General features: G+C 43.3%; 1 protein-coding gene across 4 annotated transcripts in view; it reads left to right on the top strand.

Annotated features, from left to right (window-relative positions):
* Nucleotides 1–26,663, top strand: part of LOC135524402 (myocyte-specific enhancer factor 2A-like) — a 117,652-nt gene that overhangs the window by 49,991 nt on the left and 40,998 nt on the right. For all 4 annotated transcript variants that reach the window (XM_064951907.1, XM_064951905.1, XM_064951906.1 and 1 more), the window contains exon 4: nucleotides 10,106–10,309. In XM_064951907.1, the coding sequence (XP_064807979.1) occupies nucleotides 10,106–10,309 (204 nt within the window). The remainder of the gene's footprint in view (nucleotides 1–10,105; nucleotides 10,310–26,663) is intronic.

Below are 26,663 nucleotides of genomic sequence, written 5' to 3'. Positions count from 1 at the left end.
TCTATTTGAAAATATCTACATTGGTCAGTCAAAACTGCTTTTTAATTCTGTCATCGAAATAAATGTATTTCCTATTACCAAGTCATTTACGCTTTCTCTGTTTTTAGTTTTCCATTTTGACCAATTTATCGGGGAATTCTGAAAAGCTATCTAAGGATTGTTCCATAGGGTTGTGTATTTAGAATTTGATATTGGTTCTTGTAGAATACGCTTAATTTTCTTCCAAATATACTTTTTTTATACTATGACCGAGTATAGTTTTTAAAAGAATGTCTTCGGTGGTGTAATTGGTATTACTGAGAATAAATATAAAAATAGGATGTATCCTATTCGCACCATCTCAAAATATCATTTGCACTCTCTAGCAGGTGGAACAACTTTCATGCCATGTGCACAGAAAGTTAATTGGGATTTTGCTCACCCTCCTGAGGGTGATAACATGAGACCTCGTGACCCTGCCCCTCAGCTGCTCTGCTCCCGCTCCCCCATGTCTCTGACAGTTACTGTGTGGGATGCAGCTCAGCCAAGTGAGATACCAAAATCTACACAATGGGCCAATTATCAGCATAACACCTGTTTCTGGGTGGGATCTAAATAGCAGTCCAGGGGTGAGCAGACTCATGCCAGAGCATTAGTATCTGCACCATCTGCACTGACCTGTGACATCAGCAAAAAAGGAAAAGGAAGGAAACAAAAACGTAGATTCAGGTTCTTTCTGATTGCTGAAGTGACAAGCTGGGAACTCTCTGAAAACTTGCGGCTTGTAGCGTAAAGTGTAGAAGGGAAATACACTTACAGTACTGTATTGTTTTACAGAAAAGTCCAGGCGTGGAGACACACACTGCTTAGTCATTTATGTGTGTGTTGTCTTTCCATAAGATTTTCAAATGTCACACTTCATCTCCCATAATGGTTATCAGTAGTGCCCAGGCGCTACCATTACTGTGGTTTCGCTGGCTCAGCAACAGAGGCTCTTCTATGAGAATAGGGCACACTGTGAATACACTGGGAGTGCTGCTAAAATGAAGCTTCACCATGGTAATGTGATGTGTGTGTATCTTCTCTCCATGGACCTTGAAACTCACAGTGTCCTGTCCCCGGGGTATGCTCCTAACCAAGGGGAAACGACCATTAGCATACGAGCTCATTGTCGGAAGACAATTAGAATCGTTATCCGTGTGGCTTCACTGCCAGCAATCCATATTCATAGCGTTAAAGTGAACGAAGGCCTTAAGTAGGCTAATTAAATAGCGTGGTAATACAGGACGCTGCGTGCGCGAGGGGGGAGGGGGGGGGGGGTTGTCTTCTCATATCATCACTGGAAGTGCTCTGGAAGGGCTGTTGACCTTTCACGATTTATGGCAGCGAGTGTGGCATGAGCTGGGAGGTCTGTAATTGCATCTATCAAAACAAATGGATTAGGCTCAAGAGCCCATGCAGGAATGAGCTCAGGCAGAGCACGTAAAGTGTGTCATTTCTAGGATGTTTCTTTGATTACCTTTGGATTGACTCGCCTTTCAATTCTCTAAAATGTAATAATAGCCAACGTTTTAGCCATATCACTTTTTTACGAATAGATGTAGATTTCATAACCATAGCATTATTTTATGATGCTCACCCTAGATCCCCTTGGTTCTACTGTTCTCTTCATCCTCTAGGTGTATGAAAGATGGAGGCTGAGGTCCTATCATGAGTACAGGGCCCACAGGGCCCACACCATTCTAGACACCAGTCCCTGAGTGTGGCCCTTAGTGCAGGCAATGGGAGGGAGAGAGAAGCTTCAGCTCAGCCAGCCTCACAGAGCAGAGCAGCCTGCCTGACATGCTAATTGAAAACCTGTGTAAGGGATGAATGCTATAATGGAGCTGGACAACAGGATCACTGTGGATAGATCCATCCTCAGCTCAGCACCACCCTACAATTACAACTCCTAATGATAACACTCACCTGTCTCATTTAGACAGTCTGGCTGGATAATTGAAGAGTAGGGGAATGTTCTGAGATGAATCCCTGAGGGCGAATCTGGCTTAAGTACGCTCACATGGCCTGATGAGAAGTGCCTTGCAAACAGAGAAACTCTGTTGTGGCTTGATTGTGTTGTGACGGTCCTTGCCTCATGAATAGTACAAAATAACAATGTGAAAGCCCATGGAATAGTCGAGAAGGACTTTTTAGCAGCATGTGTGGGGTCTCACTCCCAGTGAAAGGTACAGAGTGGCCTTGTTTAGTAGTGGAGTGGAGAGGGGCTGGCTGTGGCTGGCCTAGAGAGCTCTGCGTAGCTAGCTCCTCATGTCTAACGACGTCCTCTGGATGCCATTAAGCAGGCTCACCGGGGGTAATTGCCCAAGTCATTAAAAGTTTGATGATTTTCCTGCTGGGTGGAGGGTTGCCTGCCCTTGCTGTGGCTCACTTTGGAGTTGGCTTTGGCATGTCACATGCTCATGGGCACAGTGCTGCTCTCTCCTTCTCTCTCTCTCTCGCTCTCTCTCCCCGTCTCTCCCTCTCTCACCGGGGAAGCATCGGAGCACATCACTATTTTTCATCCCTTAGTCTCCCCGCTCTGAAACTCTGAAAGCTCTCAGGCCAACGCCGTTCTTTTTTGAACAGGTAAAATCCGTGTTGATAGAGAATGTAGAGAGAGACAACAGGGAAAACGGGGGAGGCTAGATGGAGTGCACTGCCTATGACGCATGTTTGAAAAGTAGAATCTTTAAACTGCCTTACAAATGAGAGGGTAGCAGCTGTATGTGAAACAGAGACTATTATGTTTTGTTTTCACATATTTAAGTATTAGCAAGAGGTTAGAAAGCAGAGACAATGTACCTATCAGGAGCAGAAAAACTGTAATGACTGTAATGATTCAAATGCCGTCCAATACTGAACAATAATTACATTATTTTTCTAGCTGCAGTCCTCTCACCGGCTCAGCCGAGTTGAATAGTGAAATTGTTCAACTAAACTCTATACATACACTATCAATGTAGACCTAGCAGAAGAGCTTGAGCGGTGGGCTCATTCCATGGAGTTTAATGGGAAGAATCTTACAGTTGAGTTTCAAGGTCAAGCGCAGCTGGCTGGCCAGACCTCTGGGTGCTACGGTGATCCATTGGAATGGGGGACTTGTGGATGTCCGTCTCCCTCGTCAGAGCTGATCCAGCCAGACAGGACATAAAGGAAGGCTCTGTGCCTCGTACTGTACTCTAGTTCTGCACAGCCAGGGGGCCCGGGTCACTCTCTCAGCTGGTGCCAGGGCGCACAGATGGACAGTGATAGATTACTGTTGAGAGTTAGAATAGTAGAATACGCAAAGTACAATTTCGAAATTTGGTTGTGCATCAACACCAACTATGCTGTTTACTTTCTTTGTCTACGTCATGTCGCTGAGTCTACCTTTAACATGTCATAAGTCAAGGCACAATGTGTAGAATTGCAGGAAATTAACTTTTAAATTTAAATGATTCCCTCCATTGTTAAGACAGGGGCCAGTAAATGTTTTGCCTGCGAGGTGGGGGGACCCCCATCAAAATCTTGATTAGGCCCTCAGAAAGCTAGGGCCGGCCCTGGCTACTGGTATAATGCATTGTTAAGAGAGTTAAGTAGTTTCACTGCACAAATAGATTGATTGCACAAATCAGTTGAATGAATGTGTGGGTATGGACACAGACCTGTGAGCAACTGCGGACCCTCATGATGAAATCAGATTTATTGTGGCTCCACCTCCATCAAAGTTGCCCATCCCTAGTCTACATGATCCTTTCATGGCAGAGCAAGACGGCCATGCACTCAGTTTGATCTCTGGCAACACATTCTTTTCAGTACAGTAGGTCATATACAGTAGCAGTCAAAAGTTTGGACACACCTTCTCATTCAAGGGGTGTTCTTTATTTTTATTATTTTCTACATTTTAGAATAATACTTAAGATATCAAAAGTAAAAAAAGGGTTAAACAAATCAAAATAGATTTGAGATTTGAGATTCTTCGAAGTAGCCACCCTTTGCCTTGATGAGAGCTTTGCACACTCTTGGCATTCTCTCAACCAGCGTCGACTGGAATGCTTTTCCAACAGTCTTGAAGTTCCCACATTTGCCGAGCACTTGTTGGCTGCTTTTCCATCACCCTGCGGTCCAACTCATTCCAAACCATCTCAATTGGGTTGAGGTCGTGTGATTGTGGAGGCCAGGTCATCTGATGCAGCACTCCATCACTATCCTTCTTGGTCAAATTGCCCTTACACAGGCTGGAGGTGTGTTGGGTCATTATCCTGTTGAAAAACAAATGACAGTCCCACTAAGCACGAGCCAGATGAGACGGCGTAATCGCTGCAGAATGCTGTGGTAGCAATGCTGGTTAAGTGTGCCTTGAATTTAAAAAAACCACAGACAGTGTCACCAGCAAAACACCTCCACACCATCACACCTCATACTCCATGCTTCACGGGTGGAACCACACATGCGGGATCATCCGTTCACCTATTCTGCATCTCACAAAGACACGGAGCTTGGAACCAAAAATCTCTAATTTGGACTCGTTAGAACAAAGAACTAATTTCCACTGGTCTAATGTCCATTGCTCATGTTTCTTGGCCCAAGCAAGTATCTTCTTCTTATTGGTGTCTTTTAGTAGTGGTTTATTTGCAGCAATTTAACCATGAAGGTCTGATTCACACAGTCTCCTCTGAACAGTTGATGTTGAGATGTGTCTGTTACTTGAACTCTGTGAAGCATTTATTTGGGCTACAATTTCTGAGGCTGGTAACTCTAATGAACTTATCCTCTACAGCAGAGGTAACTCTGCGTCTTCCTTTTCTGTGGCGGTCCTCATGATGTAATGTCTGCTTCCAACTCACACTCTCAAACACGTAGATCCCCTGAACGCAGCTCATGCTCCAGATCCCAATCACCTGCATTCTGATCACCTGTTTACACACCTGTATGTCATTATCACACACTATTTAGTTCAGTTCTTTGCACTCCATCATTGACATATTTTTTGTTTTGTGACAAACTTCTATTTAGAGCTCTGTTTTTCCTGTAATTTCATCCTTCTGTATATAAAGTTTTTCCCTGCTTCATGAACGACGCCTTTTGCCTATTCCCTGCCTGTACTTTAGCCTATCAGATTTCCTGTTATCAACCTATTGCCTGATCTCCCAGACGACATTACTAGCCTTTTCCCTGCCTGTACTGATGCCTTTTTTGGACCCCTGTGTATGACCTTCTGCCTTCCCCTGGACCCATCTACCTGCCTCTTCCTGTGGTCCTTTACAATAAACACCTGCTGCGCCCCCTGCGTTTGAAACCAGCTCTCTGTTTCCCATCGTGTTCATTACACATGAGAGACAGTTTTATCATTGAAATTCTTCCGTATTTACTGACCATCATGTCTTAAAGTAATAATGGACTGTCATTTCTTTTTGTTTATTTGAGCTGTACTTGTCATAATATGGACTTGTTTTTTTTACCAAATAGGGCTATCTTCTGTATACCACCCCTACAACTGATTGGCTCAAATGCATTAAGAAGGAAAGAAATTCCACAAATAATACTTTAACTTCTTAAGGCTGCAGGGGCAGTATTGAGTAGCTTGGATGAAAAGGTGCCCAGAGTAAACTGCCTGCTCCTCAGTCCAAGTTGCCAATATATGCATATTATTATTAGTATTGGATAGAAAACAATCTGAAGATTCTAAAACTGTTTGAATGATGTCTGTGAATATAACAGAACCTGAGAAGAAATCCAAACAGGAAGTGGGAAATCTGAGTTTGGTAGATTTTCAACCCAGCCGCTATTGAATACACAGTGGGATATTGGTTATGTTGCACTTCCTAAGGCTTCCACTAGATGTCAAACGTCTTTAGAAACTGTTTTAGGATTCTACTGTGGAAGGGGAGAGAATGGAATGAGTCAGAGGTCTGCCAGCAGTCACGCACTGGTCACGCGCATTTCACATAAGAGGTAGCTCGCGCTCCTTTGCTTTTCTGAAGACAAAGGAATTCTCCGGTTGGAATGTTATTTAAGTTTTATGTTAAACATCCTAAAGATTGATTCCATACATCGTTTGACATGTTTCTACAGACAGTAACAGAGCTTTTTGACATTTCGTCTGCAAATAGGGAACGCGCTTCATGACTTTGGATTTGTTTACCAAATGTGCTAACAAAGGTAGCCCTTTGGACATAAATGATGGACATTATCGAACAAATCAAACATTTAATGTGGAACTGGGATTCCTGGGAGTGCATTCTGATGAAGATCATCAAAGGTAAGTGAATATTTATAATGTTATTTCTGATTTCTGTTGACTCCAACATGGCGGATATCTATATTTGTTTTCTGAGCGACATTCTCAGATTATTGCATGATTTCCTTTTTCCGTAAAGCTTTTTTAAAATCTGACAGATGGGAAGACAGCGGCCATATTTTATAATGAGTAGTTCTGTAAAATGATGTGGCAATATCACCGGATGTTTTTGGAACTAGTGAACATAACGTGCCAATGTATACTGAGATTTTTTAAATATAAATATGCACTTTATCGAACAAAACATACATTTATTGTGTAACATGAAGTCCTATGAGTGTCATCTGATAAAGATCATCAAAGGTTAGTGATTCATTTTATCTCTATTTGTGCTTTTTGTGACTCTTCTTTGGCTGGAAAAATGGCAGAATTTTTCTATGACTTGGCGGTGATCTAACATAATCGTTTGTGGTGCTTTCACTGTAAAGCCTATTTGAAATCAGACACTTTGGTGGGATTAACAGCAAGATTACATTTTAAAATGGTATAAGATACATGTATGTTTGAGGAATTTTAATTATGAAATTTCTGTTGTTTGAATTTGGCGCTCTGCACTTTCACTGGCTGTTGTCATATCAATCCCGTTAACGGGATTTCAGCCCTAAGACGTTTTTAACAAGGCACATCTGTTAATTGAAATGTCTTCCAGCTGACTACCTCATGAAGCTGGTTGAATTAATGCCAAGAGTGTGCAAAACTGTCATCGAGGCTATTTTTTTGGGGGGGGCTACTTTGAAGATTCTCAAATATAACATATTTTTATTTGTTTAACACTTTTTTGGTTACTACATGATTCCACATGTGTTATTTCATAGTTTTGATGTCTTCACTATTATTCTACAATGTAGACAATAATAAAGAAAAACCCTTGAATGAGTAGGTGTGTCCAAACGTTTTACTGGTTCTGTATATGACCATTTGACCAAGCTAGACACTCTATTGATGTCACATCACTTTTCCTCTTCGTTCGTCTTCCCACATTTCATTGCTGATTACAGTTGTCAACAGAGAATTTTGGAACAGCAATGCCTGAGACGTACACTTCATAGGATGAGTGGTGGAGTCATGAAGGAAAAGTAGTTGGAGAAAGTTTTCTATGAGAGCAGAATTAGCACCCCTAGCTCGTCACTAGCAATGAGAGAGAATCTGAAAAGGTCAAGGTTTTTAGCCAGGCTCATCATCAGGTGAAAAATCCTAATATAATTTATGTCTGTCTGGTAGGCATTGTGTGGGTTATTATAATAACCTTATCAAGGCTGCAAAAAGATGGAGAAATAGATGCATTTTAAGTTTAGAGTTTAGAATAGTTTAGTCATTTTCTTGTTTCCATATTTGCAGTTGAATGTTTGGTAGAGAGTAATAGTAACACACTAGTAACTTGGTACTCAAAAGAAGTTTGTTTCACATGATTTACAGTGGATACCACTTTTTCTGTCACCGTGATTTGCATGAATTAGACAGTACATTAACTGAACATAATCATTACACCACCGTAATTCTTGAGGAACCCATAGAATGGTGTCTGTGTGTGTGGGTTTCTTTGCGAGCCATAGGAAAACACTACCTATAGACTAGCCCACGTGAACTCAAAGGTGCTTGTGGTTTTCCACTGAGAGGGGTGTCAACCCAAAGGCCCACGCCTTAGCAAGGTCTTAACTCTGCGGTGTAGGCTACTGACAATCATGACACAAGCAGCTTGTTCTCGCTGCATCTAAGATATTAGTCGATGATCAAAATGCTGCTCATTGTACATTAGTATGAAGCACAGTATGTGGGCATGTTTGACATGGTATTTTTTCTCTGATAAGAGAATACAGTACAGAAACCATTTAGACATATTCTATACTAGAATAGGGAACACTCCTCTTTAAGAGCAGCTGGCTCTGCGGGGGCGATGCGGGCTGATCCAGGTCTCTGGGTGAAATGAAGCAGGAGCCTGGGTCAGCGCAGCGCTGTGGCCCTGCTACTCCACTCAGCACACTGATGGCTAGCCCAGCCAGGTGGAACAAAGTCCCAGCCCACCAGTTCAGTTCACTCACCCAGGGTTAGCTGCCTGCTTCCTGCTGAAAGGTGATGTCTCCCTCCCTCCATGGCTTAGCTTAGCAGACACACTCATCTGCGAAAACGTTGTCAATTTGTTAATTATTTCCCCACATGACAGTCAGTGCTTTCCAGACGGTTAAACAAACAAACAAACAAGTAAACAAGCAAGCAGCTCTGAGGAGGAGAGTGAGTCAAGGGAGGTCAATGTCAGGTGGTTTGGCTTGTCATACGCCTGCCCATTAACCTGCTCCAGGAGCTACTGTAGCCTACTGTACTACACATAGTTATAGTCAGGTCTGATGAGAACAGAGTGGGGACTGGTCCTCTGTGGACCAAGGATACAGAGATGGCACATACCCTTGTCTGCCCTCGTGGAGCATATTGCCTCCACAGCACAAATAAACACTATGACATGCACTAAAGCAATGGATAGAGAGACTGCTCTCCAGCAGGACTCATATATATCCATATGTCAAAGGTCATTAACTTAACATGTTCTAAGACTTGCAACTCATGCATTTAAAGGACATGTTATTCTGGTGTTGTCCAAACCTGACATGTGGAAAGGGCCTGTGTGTCTGCTAGAGTTATAATGGACCTGTGTAATTACCTGTAGTGTGGAACATTTGAAATTCATTTTTCACAGTTGAAGTGACCCCACTGGCTCAGTTGAGACAGAGAAGCTATAAGACTCATAGGATTATGTTGCATTATGCCATTTTAAATGAGGGTAGGCACAAGCTGTGACCAATTAAAGTTGAACAAAGCTAGCTCATCTGCCTAGCTCCTCTTAGTAGGTCAGTGAAATTGGTGGAAGTGAATACAGACACATTCACTCTGCTTTGGCCTGAAGCGCAGCTTTCACTGGCATATCCATAGAATAGCTCTCACTGTACTGTAACTGGATGCATTTTACATGACGCACACTGTGAGGATGATAAGCTTGCATAAATGCTATTGAGGAGGTGTTTCACATAAACAACATTACAGAACCGCTTGTACAGTCTCAAAGTACACTGCCTGTAAAATACACCAATGCAAAAACATCTGCATCCCTTGTTTCCCTGTTTGTCTGGATGAGGTTCTACAATGAAACAGGGTCCTAGCATACATTACTGCATAGGCAATAAAGTAGTGCTACATAATGACGTGTGTATTGGATGCAGGCAACCACAGATACAGAGCTGAAGAGATGCAGGACAGAAAGTCTGCAGAGAGGGTTAGGTTTCAGTACCCCTGGAGTGATGCATGACCTACAGTCCCGTCTGTGGGCTCGTGTTACAGGCAGAGTGATGCAGGGGCAGGGAGGGACCGCTGTCCGTACCGTACATGGAGTCAGGAGCTAATGTAATGTATGGATCCCTGTTCCCAACGCCCTGATTCAGCTTACCTAACCGCTACATGACTTTACACTGCCTGACCTCTGGCCTGCTAACCAATCACACCAGCCTCATATCCTCACTGTAGTTGTCCTAAAGGGATACACTTATGACTTCTGTATTATGAGAGATGGAGTTAGGAAAGTGTCTTATTATTAGTTCTGAAACTGTGCTGCAGCAGCCTGACCCCTATCCAACCAGTAAGAACACCCCCAGGCTGCTGCTCAACATCATTTCCAATTCTGTTTAATCACCCTCTTTTATACATGCATACTAAATATGTGTGGATGTATCTGTGCATAATTTCTGAATTTGAATAGTATTTTTTTAAATCTGATTTTGTTCTGTGTGTAACTGATGATGATGGTCACTGTCTCCTCAGGTTACCTTCACGAAGAGGAAGTTTGGGCTAATGAAGAAGGCCTATGAGCTCAGTGTTCTATGTGACTGTGAGATAGCCCTGATCATATTCAACAGCTCAAACAAACTCTTTCAGTATGCGAGCACAGATATGGACAAGGTCCTGCTCAAATACACTGAGTACAACGAGCCCCACGAGAGCAGAACCAACTCCGACATTGTCGAGGTGAGTTGCTTTTACATTTTCACTGTATCAGGGCAGGAAACCATGCATATGCATATGCAGGAAAAAATACAATGTTTGGGCTTTGAAGACTGAAGGGCTTGTAACAGTTTCCTTCTAGCTACCAGTCAGATAGGGCAGGGGACATCTGCAGCCTATGATAAGTTGAGCTTCAGTTCAGTCCAGCAACCGACAAGACAAATCTACCGCTGCACAGGCCTGCACTCAGTAGCTGTCCAAACAGCATGGAAACTCTGTTTCCTCCAGATACTATACTGTCTATACCTGCATGGATGAGTCCCATAATCATTATACCACTGTTTAAGACAAAAAGCCTATACTTCACTCAGATGTTAGGTTTAATTACATAGCATTATGTAATGAACATACTTTCGAGATTCCTATTGGCTCTGAGAGTGTTGGAGAGAATTCCAGCAGCACTTGGTCTCCCTGGCAGCTAGTGTCCCTCTACATGCCCAAACACTCACAGAAGAAGAAGAAGCCGCTTGTTATGCCAGCCTATCAAATTTGTCGGCCAAGAGTATCACTGCAAAGAAAATGGGGGAGATTGTGGATCCATCGGGATCCAAATCCCTCCCACTGACGCACTTTGTTTTTCAACCTATTCAGAATCTGTTTTCTGAAGCTAGTGTCTTCACTTTTGACTAAATGAAAAACAAACACATTCAGGCCCAGTTTAAAATTCATGATAATAACAATAAAAGTGCTTTATTTGTTTTGCAAGCCAATATTTAAAGTAGGCACAGACTTGGTCTTGTGTTTCAAGTTTTGACTGAGGTGTTTTCATTAAACAGGACAGACATTTCCCTGGTTTCTGCACTGCTAGCGGCATCGTAATACACTTGTGTTTTCACTGGCAGACTTCACTCAAACATACCTTATTATTAATCTGTCCAACAGAGAGACTTCATGAGTTGAAAGAGCATGATGAATACACCAATTCCAAGAATCCCACATTTAAAAAAAAAAAAAATTCACTTAAAGAAATTTGTAAAATTGCATAAAAGGAGTCAGCTGTGCCAGGTATATTTTGTTCATGTTACTGCTGCTATTGAATTACCTGCTTGGCAGAGCTGCAAAACAGTGCTCTGGCATCCAGCAGTCTCAGCCCTCTATCAGGGGTCCTATGCTCTCTCTCTCTGAGCTGAGATGGGTCTCACCTGCATTCAAATAGATGGACACACTCCACCCTTATGTAACAGTGATACCATGTTTGTTTTCTGTTGTGACTTGAGAGTCCTTGTACTTATCAAGTACAACAACTGATTCTCGTAGATGGAAGAGGATTCATTGTTTGCTATTTGTTCCATGTTTCCTTTTTGTAGAGATACCCATAGAGATTCTACAGTATGGTAGTGTATGTGTCTATTGCTACAGTATTGTATATTGTTGATGTACGTGTCAGCTGTATCTTGTAATTGGCATGTACTGTACTCAGTACGGCACACAGTGTCATCTCTAGGGAGCACTGCCAATGGTCCATCACTAACTCAAGTGTAGTACATGCTGGTGGGGATCTGTCCATTTCCCACGTAGCCCCTCTAGCCATCTGCAAGGATACTGCCCTGCTGCATGAACGAAAGACGAGAACAATGCAGCGTTGTCCCTGCTCACTCGGCCAGCATCTGTGCAGATATGTGCAAATCCCTCTAGCCCTGCTGGCTATGTGGCCAAGGTTCAGAAGTGAAGAAGCAGAGCAGAAGTAACCAGGCTTGTCCAGGCTCCACTTTTGAACATTTCCACACAAGCCACCATTCACTGGTCCAAAAAGTGCTGCGGTACAAGAGCAAACGTCAGAGCCGTGTGTCATTCACTGAGCTCAGTGTCTGCTGTGGGCTTATCTGATATAGCCCAGGCTGTTGGCTGCATCTTGTTGTGGAGTGTTCTTATAGAGAAAGCCAGACGGCCTCTTCAATAAAAGACAAAGGGATGTCCTTTTATTCTCGCAGAGCACAGAGATTGCCGATAGATGTCTGCACTTTTAAGCATGCTCTTTATCATTAGAACACGGACTACTGTTTTGAAAAGACATGATATGAATGTCTACCTGATTGGCTGGCTGCTGCTTTCCTATTGGTGTAGTCAGTGTCATTGGGATATAGGAGGACTGTACTTCTAATGAGCCATCTCTCTCTCTCTCTCTCTCTCTCTCTCTCTCTCTCTCTCTCCCTCTCTCCCTCTCTCTCTCTGTGTTGATGTGTCTCACATGGAGACACTTACCCTGACACTTATCTAAATGTATAAATTGCATTAAACTGATAATTGCCACACAAACAGTTATTTGCTCATCTGCCTCGCTTGAGAGACCAAGCAAATCCTTTCTGAGTTTTCATTGGGCAGCATATGGTCCAATTCCATGTGCGAAGCCAAATCAAAGGTCACATTCCTGCTCAGTAGTACCATCTATAGATAAAGGCTGGGCCTTGCAGTGTGGGAGATCATTTGCCATGTTTCTCACAGATGGATGTATGCCTGGGGCACAGTTTGATAGCCCAGTGGAGAGCTATGGACTTTGTCTTATACTTGGCTCTGCTGTAGATACCAGAACAGCAGGCTCAGAGAGCTGTGCTTGAGCATGAATGTGTGTCTGTGCATGCGTGTATGCGTGCGTCAATCAAATCAAAATTGATTTGTCACATGAGCCGAATACAAGTGTAGAACTTACCATGCCCTTAACCAACAGTGCAGTTCAAGTAGAGTTAAGAAAATATTTACTAAATAAACTAAAGTAAAAATAAAAAATAATAAAAAGTAACACAATACCGAGGCTATATACAGGGGGTACCGGTACCGAGTCAGTGTGTGGGGGTGCAGGTTAGACGTAATGTTTACATGTAGGTAGGGGTGAAGTGACTATGCATAGATAATAAACAGCAAGAAGCAGCAGTGTACAAAACAAATGGAGGGAGGGGTCAATGTGATAGTCTGCTGGCGATTTGATAAATTGTTCAGCAGTCTTATGGCTTGGGGTAGAAACTGTTAAGAAGCCTTTTGGTCCTAGACTTGACGCTCCGGTACCGCTTGCCGTGCGGTCGTAGAGAAAACAGTCTATGACTTGGTTGACTGGAGTCTTGCCTCTGACACCTCTGACACTGGATAGCAGGAAGCTTGGCCCCAGTGATGTACTGGGCCATACACACTACCCTCTGTAGGGCCTTACGGTCAGATGCCGAGCAGTTGCCATATCAGGCGGTGATGCAACTGGTCAGGATGCTCTCAATGGTGCAGCTGTAGAACTTTTTGAGCATCTCGAGACCATGCCAAATCTTTTCAGTCTCCTGAGGGGGAAAAGGTTTTGTCGTGCCCTATTCACGACTGTCTTGGTGTGTTTGGACCATGGTAGATCGTTGGTGGACACCAAGGAACTTGAAACTCTCGACCCGCTCCACTACAGCCCTCGTGATGTTAATGGGGTCCGGTTCGGCCCGCCTTTTTCTGTAGTCCACGATCAGCTCCTTTGTCTTGCTCACATTGAGGGAGAGGTTGTTGTCCTGGCACCACACTGCCAGTTCTCTGACCTCCTCCCTACAGGCTGTCTCATCGTTGTCGGTGATTAGGCCTATCACTGTTGTGTCGTCTGGAAATTGAATGATGGTGTTTGAGCCATGTGTGGCCACGCAGTCATGGGTGAACAAGGAGAACAGGAGGGTGACTAAGTACACACCGCTGAGGGGCCCCAGTGTTGAGGATCAGCGTGGCGGATGTGTTGTTGCCTACCCTTACCACCTGTGGGCGACCCGTCAGGAGGTCCAGGATCCAGTTGCAGAGGGAGGTGTTTAGTCCCAGGGTCCTTAGCTTAGTGATGAGCTTCCTGGGCACTATGGTGTTGAACGCTGGGCTGTAGTCAATGAACAGCATTCTCACGTAGGTGTTCTTTTTGTCCAGGTGGGAAAGGGCAGTGTGGAGTGCGAATGAGATTGCCTTATCTGTGGATCTGTTTGTGCAGTATGTAAATTGAAATGGGTCTAGGGTATCTGGGAGGATGCTGTTGATGTGAGCCATGTGAGCCAGCCTTTCAAAGCACTTCATGGCAACCAATGAAAATCCCTCCAGCTCTATATTATCCGTGTCGTCGTTCTGCCACGACTCGGTGAAACATATTTCAGTTCTTAATGTCCCGTTGGTAGGATAATCGTAATCGTAGGTCATACATTTTATTTTCCAATGATTGCATGTTAGCAAGTAGAATAGATGACAATGGGAATTTACTCGCGGATTCCCAAAATGCGTCATCTTTTCCTCTGTCTTTTCTTCTCGCAAATGATGGGGATCTGGGCCTGTTCCCGGGAGAGCAGTATATCTTTCTCGTCGGACTCGTTAAAGGAAAAACCTTCTTCCAGTTTGTGGTGAGTAATCCCAGTTCTGATGTCCAGAAGTTTTTTCGGTCACAAGAGACGGTAGCAGCAACATTATGTACAAAATAAGTTTAAAAAACAAGTTACAACAACTCAAAAAAATGAACAAAATAGCACAATTGGTTATGGGCATGTAAAACGTCTGCCATCCTCTTCGGCGCCATCTTAATATGTATGTGTGGGTGTGTGTGGTCTGAACTCCAGCAACACTCCGGGCGACAACTGAACTATTGCATGAAATCTCCCTTTGTGGATCACGTCCACTTCTCCGTTTGATTAGAAGTGTCCCCGCTTCAATCTGATCCCACCTGCGTCTCGCCTTTTAAAGCCCCGGCATACAGAGCAGCCTTTTATTTACTGAGTAGCTATGCTGGATAGATTGATTCACCGGTTCCTTTCCTCAGAGGTTAGGTCAAGCTTGTCTGGGTCTGTAAGGGCTTTATAGCAAATATCTTGCCAGAGCAAACTTCATTTGTTGCAATGTCGTTTTCCTGTGCTGAGTTAACATTTGTGCTGTGCTGTGCTGTGCTGAGAAAACAATTTAGCTAATTTTACTTTCTTTACAAACAATTTGCAGTGGGCAACCTGTGAACCTTTTATCTGACTGATGTATAGAGGATATATCAAACCTTTTATCTGACTGATGTACAGAGGATACATCAAACCTTTTATCTGACTGATGTACAGAGGATACATCAAATGCAGGTCAACTTGAGCAAGATCACTGCGATAAAGAAACAGATCGACTCCAGCTTGCATACTGTATGTCAGACTACCCTGTATAATTAGACCATTGCTGTTCGTGTTGGGTGCTGTGGCAATAGTCCTACAGTACAGTAGCTGTTGTTGCTTCTCTTATTGAATTTCATTTGTACCATGAATGAAAATGCTGCTGTAGGTAATTAAAATAATCAAATCATCCCTTCTCCTCTTCCTTCCCAACGGGGATAATGAAATCTTCCTTTAGCTGTTTTATAACCTACCGTTATTCTGAGTACAGACAGCTCACTGTCTAGCTGAGAATCCTTAAAATCAGATATCAACTTCACAGGAACGATTTGGCGTCCATCTGTGCTTTTCTTTAAAACATTTCAACACAATTACTGTTTGCAGCTATGCTTGGATTAATCAAGTTTGCATTTAAATGAAATTGACATGGACTAAACACATTTAAAGTCATGTCATAAAATAGGGGATGTGGATATAATTGAATGGGATTATAAAGCTGTAATAGTTTAAACACAAGTGGTAGACTACACTTTAGTCCATTGGTATTTATTAGGATCCCCATTAGTCCATGATGGGAATAATGGCTTTACTCAAATTTGGAGCTGCAGTTTTACTCAAATACCATGCCTGGGCATGTAAAGAGCTGGACTACAATGGATATAAAAAGTTGACATTTTGCTTCTTCTTTTTTTTGTCTTTTCCCATGCCCAACTTCTGGAGTAAACAAAGCTAGAACAGTCATACGCAAATTCACGTTTATCTCTGACATTAGAGAGGCCGTATTTGTTAAATGTGGTTTTGGAAATAGAACAATGTTCCTCATTGTTGAGTGTTCTATAGATAAAGAGCTCATTCAGTGAAAGAAAATTAGCGTAAATATTACTTGCATCATCTTCATAGATTTATCAGTATTGTTACTTTCAATGATCACCTATTATTATGAATGGCACTCACTATTCAGAATAATAATCCAATAAGATATGTAAATCCTGACCATTTCATAATGTCAGGTCTATTGGGTCTGCTTTTCTCTCTTTACTCCACTACTTTCCATTTGAATCATTCCACTCTTTCACCACAAAGCCTGCTTATAGTAACCGCATTGGCAGTGGATCATGAAATAAAGGCCTCTGACATATAGAAACGACTGTATTTTCTTTTTTTATAAAAGAGCGAGTGTATCCAGGATTTGTGACAGGAGGTGTTTATGTTGTCAATCAAAGCCAGTACAGTGATTAAGACTCATCTCTGTCTTAATGAATGCAAATTGGCACATCTGCTATGGTGGGCTAACTGTCCAGACTGTTCAATTAGCCTGATTGATCAATTATCTTCCTCCCGGTGCTTCTGCGGAGGACGTGACAGGGAAGAAAATTGTCAGCACAGAAAGATCGACAGGAGGAGAGGGAAAGGAAGCCCTCTGTTCGAAACCCTTCACTCTACTGATCAAAATACGGATGCTTTATTTGATTAGGCAAAAATGATGATGGAATTTCTTTCATTTTATTATAGTGGAGCATTCAATTTAATGATGTAGTCCTCAAATAGACGTTGAATTGTGGAATTGAAAATGATTGAAATGTTCTGAGTTCATTTCTGTGTAATGATATTAGATCTAAAAAAGAAGAGGAATCAAAAGACTTCTGTCTTGAGCACTTTGCCACTCATAAGAGGCAGACCAGAGATCAGAGGACGGTTATCACCATGTAATAGATGCATTATATTACACATAAGTGGACTTGATAGGTTAATGGATGTCACTTTCAATCAAGATGAAGGGGTCATGATGTGTAATTACTTAAGTGAGTAATGAGTCAAATTTCAGGTCAGGTTGACACTGTCCGACAAAACAATTAGCAATCTCATTTACATGTTTATTGCTGGTGTTTTCTCCAATTCTCAATTGCTTGAGGAACAGCAGGAGGATATATTGTGTCATATATAAGTTGCTTAATCTGAGTCTTGGCACTTTACCTGATGAATTCTTTTCATTTGGACCAATTAATCATGTTTCTCAGGCAGTGGACACCAGGTCTCTTGCAACAACGTGACATGCTGTGTATTTATGCACAACACAACTGCACTTCAGTGGCCCACATAATGCTGTAATTATATGATGGAAACCATTGTCCTTTCATTTTAGTGTCTTATTCCAGTTTGAAGTGACCCCACCAAGGGTTCCCACTAGTTCATACTCGTATAAACAACTGTTCCTCAAGTATAGGAAGTAATCATCGAAATGATTTGCCTTCTAGGTGTGTTATCTTCCTGGAATATTATGAACATAGCCATGTTGGCTTAGTGAGTAAGCAGATTTAATGAACATCATAGCCCAGTGATGAAGGCTCCCTCTGTGGAGTATCAGACACCGATTTAGGCCTGAGTGCTGTGTATCTCTAATTGTGACATTCCAAGATAATGGGGACAGTCACATGAGGCTCTGGCTGGCACAGAGAGAAGCTTTCACCACTGAATCCTCTCAAACATACCACTCCTCTAGAGGGGCTGGCTCTCTGGACAGATAGAATGTAGTGCATACTATGAAGTCTGCTGTAAGCATGCACCTTACAGTATTTGTCTCAGTAAAACAAGAAAACTGTGATGAAATTACAAGCTTCAGTCTCAAATTGAATACTTAGTTTAAATTTCAAAGACATTTTGTGCGAGTCGTGAACAGTCAGCAATCACCATACTGTATGATCATGTGACAAAGTGTTGCGTCGTAGGAGAACATGGAGCTTCCGTGTGCTGAGGAGATTCTTCTGTCTTATAGTTACTGGCATCACACATGGATTATTGCACTTCCCTCACGCTCCAGTGATGTTACTGACTCTCCCAAGCCTGGATGATTAACCAAGTTTGAAAGATTAATCTAAAAGGGGTCAGGGGCCTAATTTATGTTTGATATGCACAGATGACAACACAAATGAAATGTATTACATTTTAATTGGCAAGTGCTTAACTTAGCGACTTGACTTTGGGTTGGCCAGAAGCCAGAATCCCTCTGATCCACTAAAGCCTGGTTTGACATTTGAGATGGCTGAAGGGTACACATGGTTAGCTGCACTGGCTCGCCTGCGTAAGGTTGCTCTGAGGGAGAATCTAAAAGCCCACTTCCCCTGATTAAAGCATGTTTTTACTATACTTATTCTTATACCACTAAAAAACATCTCACTTTAACAGAGTAGCCATACAATGTCCACACTATACATCAGGGTTACATACCACTGCCTGCAAAGTGATATAATCTGGCAAGATTTCAAACCCCATTGGGCATTTCAAAACCCATTGGGCAATACTCTCTTCCTCAGTCTAAACATCTATCTAACAAAGTCATTTAGACAGTCTCAGCAGCCTTTTTATCTTTATAGTTCCATGATTTAATTGTATATTTATCCATCAATTGTACTTTAACATATGTCGGGATTAATTTGCATCATGGTCACATTTCATTTCACTGATCATTGGCACCACTTGGTATCTGTTTCTTCAGCAGTACCTTCTCATTCTTACTGCTATGTCGCTATAGCTCTCTCTGAGCACCCCCAATATTTGAAATAGATCTTAAGCTAAGACTAATATCAGTTCAATTGACATATAACTATTGAATTAAAGTAGATTTAGGGCATTTATGATTTATGAACTGCTGATCCCAATGTTAATATTCCAGCAACAAACCAAATGTGTACCTTTTGGTCTCTCAAGATTTATTAAAATGACATTCATTTGCTTTTCCCTTCTTTTTCATAACCTATGATACATCAAATAGTTTCTACCTATGCCTGGTTTGTATGTTTATTCCAATAGAGGGGGTTTGGTTTAGTGGAGTACTATTCATGGTGAGATAGTGTATTGTAACTAATGCTCAGCTGAGGATCTGATAAGGTGTATTGGCTCATTATCTTTGAAGCCGTCTCTGTATTGATATATTTGTTGCAATTGTATTCTCTGTGGAATTGGTCTGTAATGAGTAGGATATGAATAGAAGTGTCCATTTATCCATGCATTCATACTATAAACTGCGGCTGTCAGTGTCTGGGATTATTCTCTGCATTTGTCACTGGAAATGGAACCGCACTGAGTGCAAGGGTCGGTCCTGAACCTGTTTGCTTGGGCTTATCTGTAATCATGTAATACAGAAAAAAAACATTTGATTTTGTTCTAATGCTCATATTAAAGTAATGGATTTGTTTTGAAAAACAAAGCAAATGGCTAGTTTTCTATTACTGTGCTGTGTGTATCCAGTTCAGTGTAGGTGTTGCTGTTGCTGTGGATTCCAGGAAAGGTCAGTTAAATTAACCTGTACTGTCAGTCTGCACTGTCAAAACAAACACATTATTCTGAGCAGGCCAATGAGGCCATGGATATATCTGCGGGAAAGTGTAATGATGAGCCACCTAAAAATAATCAAGGAATCACTAATGTATAAATTGAAAGCAGAAAAATAAGTGTTTTTATTTAATCAGGGGAGCCCATTGAGAGCAGGGTCTCATTTTCTATGGTGACCTACAGGTTACAAATTTTTTTTTAACTACCATTTCAACACCATAATAAATGTTTACATTTAATCAAAACAAATGCAATTCTCATTTAACAAATTCAACATTAGACTTCTATACTGGCCTAGCAATAATAGCTCTAACCTCATAGCTGAGGATTATGTCATGAGTGTTACTAGTGGCATATGTCTGTACATTCTGTCAAGTGTATAAAAGACAAGATAAAACACTGATCTACTTTTGTTGATTGTGTTTTTAGGAAATATGCTTGGCACTGCAATTCTCTTCTACCCAAGGCATTTCATTTGCTTCCACATGTGAATAGGGAGGAATACTGATATGTTTAGTCTGATTTCTAGTAACACACACTGTACTTTATTACTACATGATGAAAAAATGTCACACACACATACACACATAAAAACAAGTCAAGTTGTTAGTCAGGCTTTGTTGAACAAACGTTTCCGTCATTCTCTGAAGAGAAGCTAAAATTCACTTTTCATATGTTTTGATTTTGCTGGATACACTTTTCAGAATTGTCTTTGTAGTTCTAGATGACAGAACGTACCTTTTCCCATGTACTGAGGTGCAGTACGCATTCTGCTTGAAAAGCCATAATTTGCCATGCTGAGTGTAGGAGTACTAATGGGGTTGTAGTCAGTCTCCTGCTGGGTTTCAAAGTTTATAGGACAAGGACTCCATTTCCTCTGGGCTTTCACTAGAAAAAGGGTCACCACTCTCTTTGGAGTTTTTTGCATTCTATGAAAGCAACACTTGTGATCATTTTTATCCAAGCCTTTTATAGAACATCCTATTTCACACCACATTTATGAAACAAGCCGTGAATGGACTATAATTGTCTCTTTTTCCTCATGTTCACTATGGCTTGGTTGCTGTGGAAACTCATGTTAATGTTTCAGAAAAACAGGACATGGACAGTGAACAAATAAATCTTCCTCAGTTTATCACAACCAGAAGAGTCCCATTAAAGTGTGTGCATGTGTGTTAGCCCTTTGCCCCTGTTCTTCAACAAAGCCCCTGCACTCTTCACTGCGATGGTTGTTACCAGGTTACAGTCAAGAGTTTTTTGTTTTCATGCTTCATTGACGTCAGAGCTTCTTTTCATCCTTCACTCTCAAGTGTGATATGTATTTTTCATTTCAAAACTAGGTCTTCTTGGAGAGGGTGAAAATAAAAGGAGAGAGAACAACAAAAGACCCCCAGCCATTGCAGTCCCTGTAAACATTACTCTCCAATGACACTAATGAGCCATGCTCTAATCTCAAGTGCTGGAGCACTGCACTGGCGGCTTTGTACAAAAAACACTAGCACTCATTCAGAAAGGAAACAAGAGAGATGACACGAGTACATGTTTTTTAAACTGAATGACAAATTACATTCTGGCTCTTTTTTTTGTGAAATAACATTTCCCTCTGCTGTTCATCTGAGTAGAATTTGTATTATGTTGATTCTTTCTCATGTACTTGTGTCAGAAGGCTCCATATGAATGAAATGTATTACTAGTGTTTCAGTGGTTTATGTTCTTAGGTGTGTACAGATGTGGGATATTCCCACTGATGGTTTTTGCTGTTAATTAGTTAACACAAACACTCTTGTGTTAGATTAGAACTGGTTGGTGTCGGTGTAGTTCTCTTCTGTTTTCTTGCTGAACCCGGTCTTGAGATGAGAGAGACAGATCCTAACCTGTCCCTAGGTTACATGTCTCCTGGCAGGGGGACAGACCCTACTGGGCTGGAGTCTGAGCAGCAGCACAAGTAGCAGCATCCCACACAACCAACACTATACTTAAATACACCAAAATATGACAGAGTTATTATTCTAAACATTCATGTGTGTTTCCCAAATAATGAGCTATCTGGGGCGTTTCTTAAGATTTCCCTTCACTGGAACTAAGGGGCCTAGCCCAAACCATAAAAAACAGCCCCAGACAATTATTCCTCATCCGCCAAACTTTAGAGTTGGCACAATGCATTTGGGCAGGTAGCGTTCTCCTGGTACCCGCCAAACCCAGATTTGTGCGTCAGACTGCCAGATGGTGAAACGTGATTCATCACTCAAGAGAACGCGTTTCCACTGCTCCAGAGTCCAATGGCGACAAACTACACCAATCCAACCGATGCTTGGCATTGCACCCGGTGATCTCAGGCTTGTGTGCGGCTGCTCAGCCATGGAAACCCATTTCATGAAGCTCCCAACAAACAATTATTCTGCTTATGATGCTTCCAGAGGCCGCAAACAGCAAAAAAAGAAACATCCGTTTTTCATGACCCTGTCTTTCAAAGATAATTCATAAAAAATCCAAATAACTTCAGAGATCTTAAATGTAAAGGGTTTATACACTGTTTCCCATGCTTGTTCATTGAACCATAAACAATTAATGAACATACACTTGTGGAACGGTTGTTAAGACACTAACAGACGGCAGGCAATTAAGGTCACATTTATGAAAACGTAGATGTCTTTCTACTGACTCTGAAGAACACCAAAAGAAAGATGCCCAGGATCCCTGCTCATCTGTGTGAATGTGCCTTAGACATGCTGCAAAGAGGCTTGAGGACTGCAGATGTGGCCAGGGCAATAAATTGCAATGTCCGTACTGTGAGACGCCTAAACAGCGCTACAGGGAGACAGGACGGACAGCTGATAGCCCTCGCAGTGGCAGACCACGTGTAACAACACTTGCACAGGATCGGTGCATCCGATCATCACACCTGAGGGACAGGTGCAGGATGAAACAACAGCTCCCAAAGTTACACCAGGAACGCACAATCCCTCCATCAGTACTCAGACTGTCCGCAATAGGCTGGACTGAGGGCTTGAAGGCCTGTTGTAAGGCAGGTCCTCACCAGACATCACCGTCAACAATGCCGCCTATGGGCACAAATCCACCGTCGCTGGACCAGACAGAACTAGCAAAAAGTGCTCTTCACTGACGAGTCGCAGTTTTGTTTCACCAGGGGTGATGGTTGGAAGCCTGTACTCTGGAGTGGGATCGATTTGAAGGTGGAGGGTCCATCATGGTTTGGGGCAGTGTGTCACAGCATCATCAGACTGAGCTTGTTGTCATTGCAGGCAATCTCAATGCTGTGCGCTACAGGGAAGACATCCTCCTCCCTCATGTGGTACCCTTCCTGCAGGCTCATCCTGACATGACCCTCCAGCATGACAATGCCACCAGCCGTACTGCTTGTTCTGTGTGTTTTTTCCTGCAAGACAGGAATGTCAGTGTTATGCCATGGCCAGTGAAGAGCCCGGATCTCAAGCCCATTGAGCACGTTTGGGACCTGTTGGATCGGAGGGTGAGAGCTAGGGCCATTCCCCCAGAAATGTTCGGTAACTTACAGGTGCCTCCGTGGAAGAGTGGGTAACATCTCACAGCAAGAACTGGCAAATCTGGTGCAGTCCATGAAAAGAATAGCAACTGCAGTACTTAATGCAGCTGGTGGCCACACCAGATACTGACTGTTACTTTTGATTTTGACCCCCCCCCCATTTGTTCAGGGGCGCGTTATTCAATTTCTGTTAGTCACATGTATGTGGAACTTGTTCAGTTTATGTCTCAGTTGTTGCGTCTTGTTATGTTCATACAAATATTTACACATGTTAAGTTTGCTGAAAATAAACACAGAAGATAGTGAGAGGACGTTTCTTTTTATATAGTGTACTTTAATGACAGTCATGCCACCAATGGAGCGCCCTTGCCAAGTTTGTGTTTACTGTCTAATATATAGCTGACATGAGAGACCACAGTGACCAATATGGACAGAGGAACTATGTTGACGGTTATGCTGAAGGCCAAACCATGAGCCCACCCCCATGTTCTCTACTGACCTTGTGGTCCCTGTAACAGAAATGTGACCCTTATTTCACATAGAACGGCTTCTGTATGTTAGCTCTGTTGGGCAACAATCAGCTTGCCCTCCCCCCGTGTCACCATGGGCAGTGTGAGACCTCCCTTCTCTACCCAGGGGTGAGGACAAAGCAGAGCACAGCCAGTTGGGAGGAGAAGGAGGGGGTTAGCTGGCATCATGCCACCCTCCCCTGCCTTGCATGGCTGAGTGAGGAGGTGGGTGGGCAGGGATGGAGGGGTGCTGTGGCTCAGATTGATGAGGCCAGGTCTGTGGTCTGGGTATAGAGTGTTGCAGAACATACTTCCTGCTGGCATATCCTGCCCTCTCCCTCCGCTGTGTGCCCCCAGCGCTCCACGCCCACCCCAGCCCTCCACACCTGCCCAGCACTCCACGCCCGCCCCAGCCCTCCACACCTGCCCAGCGCTCCACGCCCCCGCCCCAGCCCTCCACGCCCGCCCCAGCCCTCCACGCCCGCCCCAGCCCTCCCCGCCCGCCGCAGCCCTCCACGCCCGTCCCAGCCCTCCACGCCCGTCCCAGCCCTCCACGCCCGTCCCAGCCCTCCACGCCCGTCCCAGCGCCTCCACGCCCGTCCCAGCCCTCCACGCCCGTCCCAGCCCTCCACGCCCGTCCCAGCGCTCCACGCCCGCCCCAGCCCTCCACGCCCCCAGCCCTCCACGCCCGTCCCAGCCCTCCACGCCCGTCCCAGCCCTCCACGCCAGTCCCAGCCCTCCACGCCCGTCCCAGCCCTCCACGCCCGCCCCAGCCCTCCACGCCCGTCCCAGCCCTCCACGCCCCCTCCCAGCCCTCCACGCCCGTCCCAGCCCTCCACGCCCGTCCCAGCCCTCCAGGCCCTCCACGCCCGCCCCAGCCCTTGAGGACGGGGGGGGGGGTGGTTTCAAGGGCTCTGACAGCTAATGATCCACTCTGTGGGGGGGAGAGGGGAGAAAGAGAGAGAGAAAAAAATACCTTTTTATCTTTAATATAGCTGTCTAGAGCTAGTTGGATGTAATGGAACGTGTTCGTCTCATTTGTTCCCAATCTTTTAAAGATGTAGATAATGATGACATTGAGATGCCTTTTTCCTCAATTTGGACTTCAATTCCCAGTTGACTAAAATGTCTGAAAATATCCAAGCCACTGATTGAAAATGTGTTCTCTTTGACTGTGGCAACTAATATCTTTGCCACGTCCGTTATTCAACAAAGTCTCTGAGCAGCTGCCTGTCTCTCGGAGGGAATGGTATTGCTCTCTGCTGTGCAATTTATTCTTACTCAATAATATAGCGGCTATATTTATCAAAGTTTCAATCTAGCCAGTCAACCACAATCATTTTCTGCTCTACTGTAAATTGAGCTGACCTGAGACAGAGGCTTTCTCCTCCCTGTCTGTCCTTTAGGGACACGCAGACCACAGCTCAGTCAGGATTACTCTACTTTTATATGTCTGCATGTCTTACTCTGTTTGGTGTATCAGCTCGGAGCTAACTGTGGTCGCGCCATTGTCCTGTTTTTGAGAGGATTGGATCAGACTTCAGGATATATTGTTTTCCAAACAGCTGCAGTCCGGTCATAATAACCTAACAAAACACAGTCTGTCCTGTACAGCTGAGAAGGAGCACCTCCTGCTGTATTTCCTATCAGACAAAGGGCTGAAGGAGAGGAAGGACATGCATGGGGTCATATCCTGATATCAGTTAGATCACTGATGATGTGGAATGGTCATGAGATTAAACCAGATATGTCTGGGAATCAAAACCAATTTCCTTATCTAGCCCTCCCTACACTCAGACCAGGAATATGACCATTACCCGTGTGTAGAGAGGAGAAGCTGTTAGGGCCCTCGGTAATGGCATACAGTACATACAGCCACTAGCTGGAGACTTCACGAGAACAACCAACATACCCTTTTCCCCCTCAAGTGAAATCTACATCACCAAAGGAAAAATGGGAACATACTCACAGTGAAAGACTTGTCTCTTAAGATGTTATATAAAAGCTAAAATATTTGTGAGCAGATGAAAGCCTTGCTATCAGCCGCCTCCCCATGCTGATTCTCAACAGTGTTCACACTCAAAGAGGCCCTTTGATAACCACATTAGATGGAACGGGCCGGACACAATGGTGATGTCATGAGGATTAGCACGCTACCTTGCTTAGTGCGGCAACGTGCACAACATCGAATTCACAACACTGCAGGGTGGGTGTGCAAGGTGGGGACACAGTTGAAATGAGGTGAGGAACACTACAGAAGCAAAAATAGTTCAAATATACATTATTTATATAGACTATAATCAAATCATAATGGCTCTTAAAGCATTATTTTGGTGTGTGTTCTATATAGCTACCACTGGAAGACACTGACAGTTCAGCCACAACCTGCCTTCTCCCCACATTTGAGAAGTTTGGCTTTTGTAACGACATCTACTGTCTACTTCCAAACTCCCTTTTATTCACATTCAGTACATGAATAAGTGAAATGTAAAAAGCTCTTGACACAAGCGGGGGGCATTGGAGTGTAATGGTGTTCCATCTAAGGCAGACTGCAGAAATTGCTTTGGCCCATTTCAGTGAAAGTGCTTCACAAGGAGCAGGTATGGTAGGTGGCTTACGCAACAGCTTTGGCTCCACTTTATCTTTAACTCATTAAATTATGTTTTCTTAAAAGTTCAATGTAAATGGGGCTATAATATAATTTCTGCGGTTGTGGTTAAATCATACACTCAAAAGACTCAACTTTTTTGTTTTGATTGGAACAGTCATGTTTATTTTCTGGGACATAAACATAGATCTAAATGGAACACTATATTTGGCTAATATGGCTTCGACAGCAGGCACCTTGCCTCGTCTCGAGCAAGATGGCGCCGACAGAGAAGGTCGCCTCA

This window comes from Oncorhynchus masou, chromosome 31 (assembly GCF_036934945.1).
Source record: "Oncorhynchus masou masou isolate Uvic2021 chromosome 31, UVic_Omas_1.1, whole genome shotgun sequence".
Taxonomy (NCBI): Eukaryota; Metazoa; Chordata; class Actinopteri; order Salmoniformes; family Salmonidae; genus Oncorhynchus; species Oncorhynchus masou.
The sequence above is the reverse complement of the archived record's forward strand: the minus strand, read 5'-3'. Positions and strand labels throughout refer to the sequence as shown.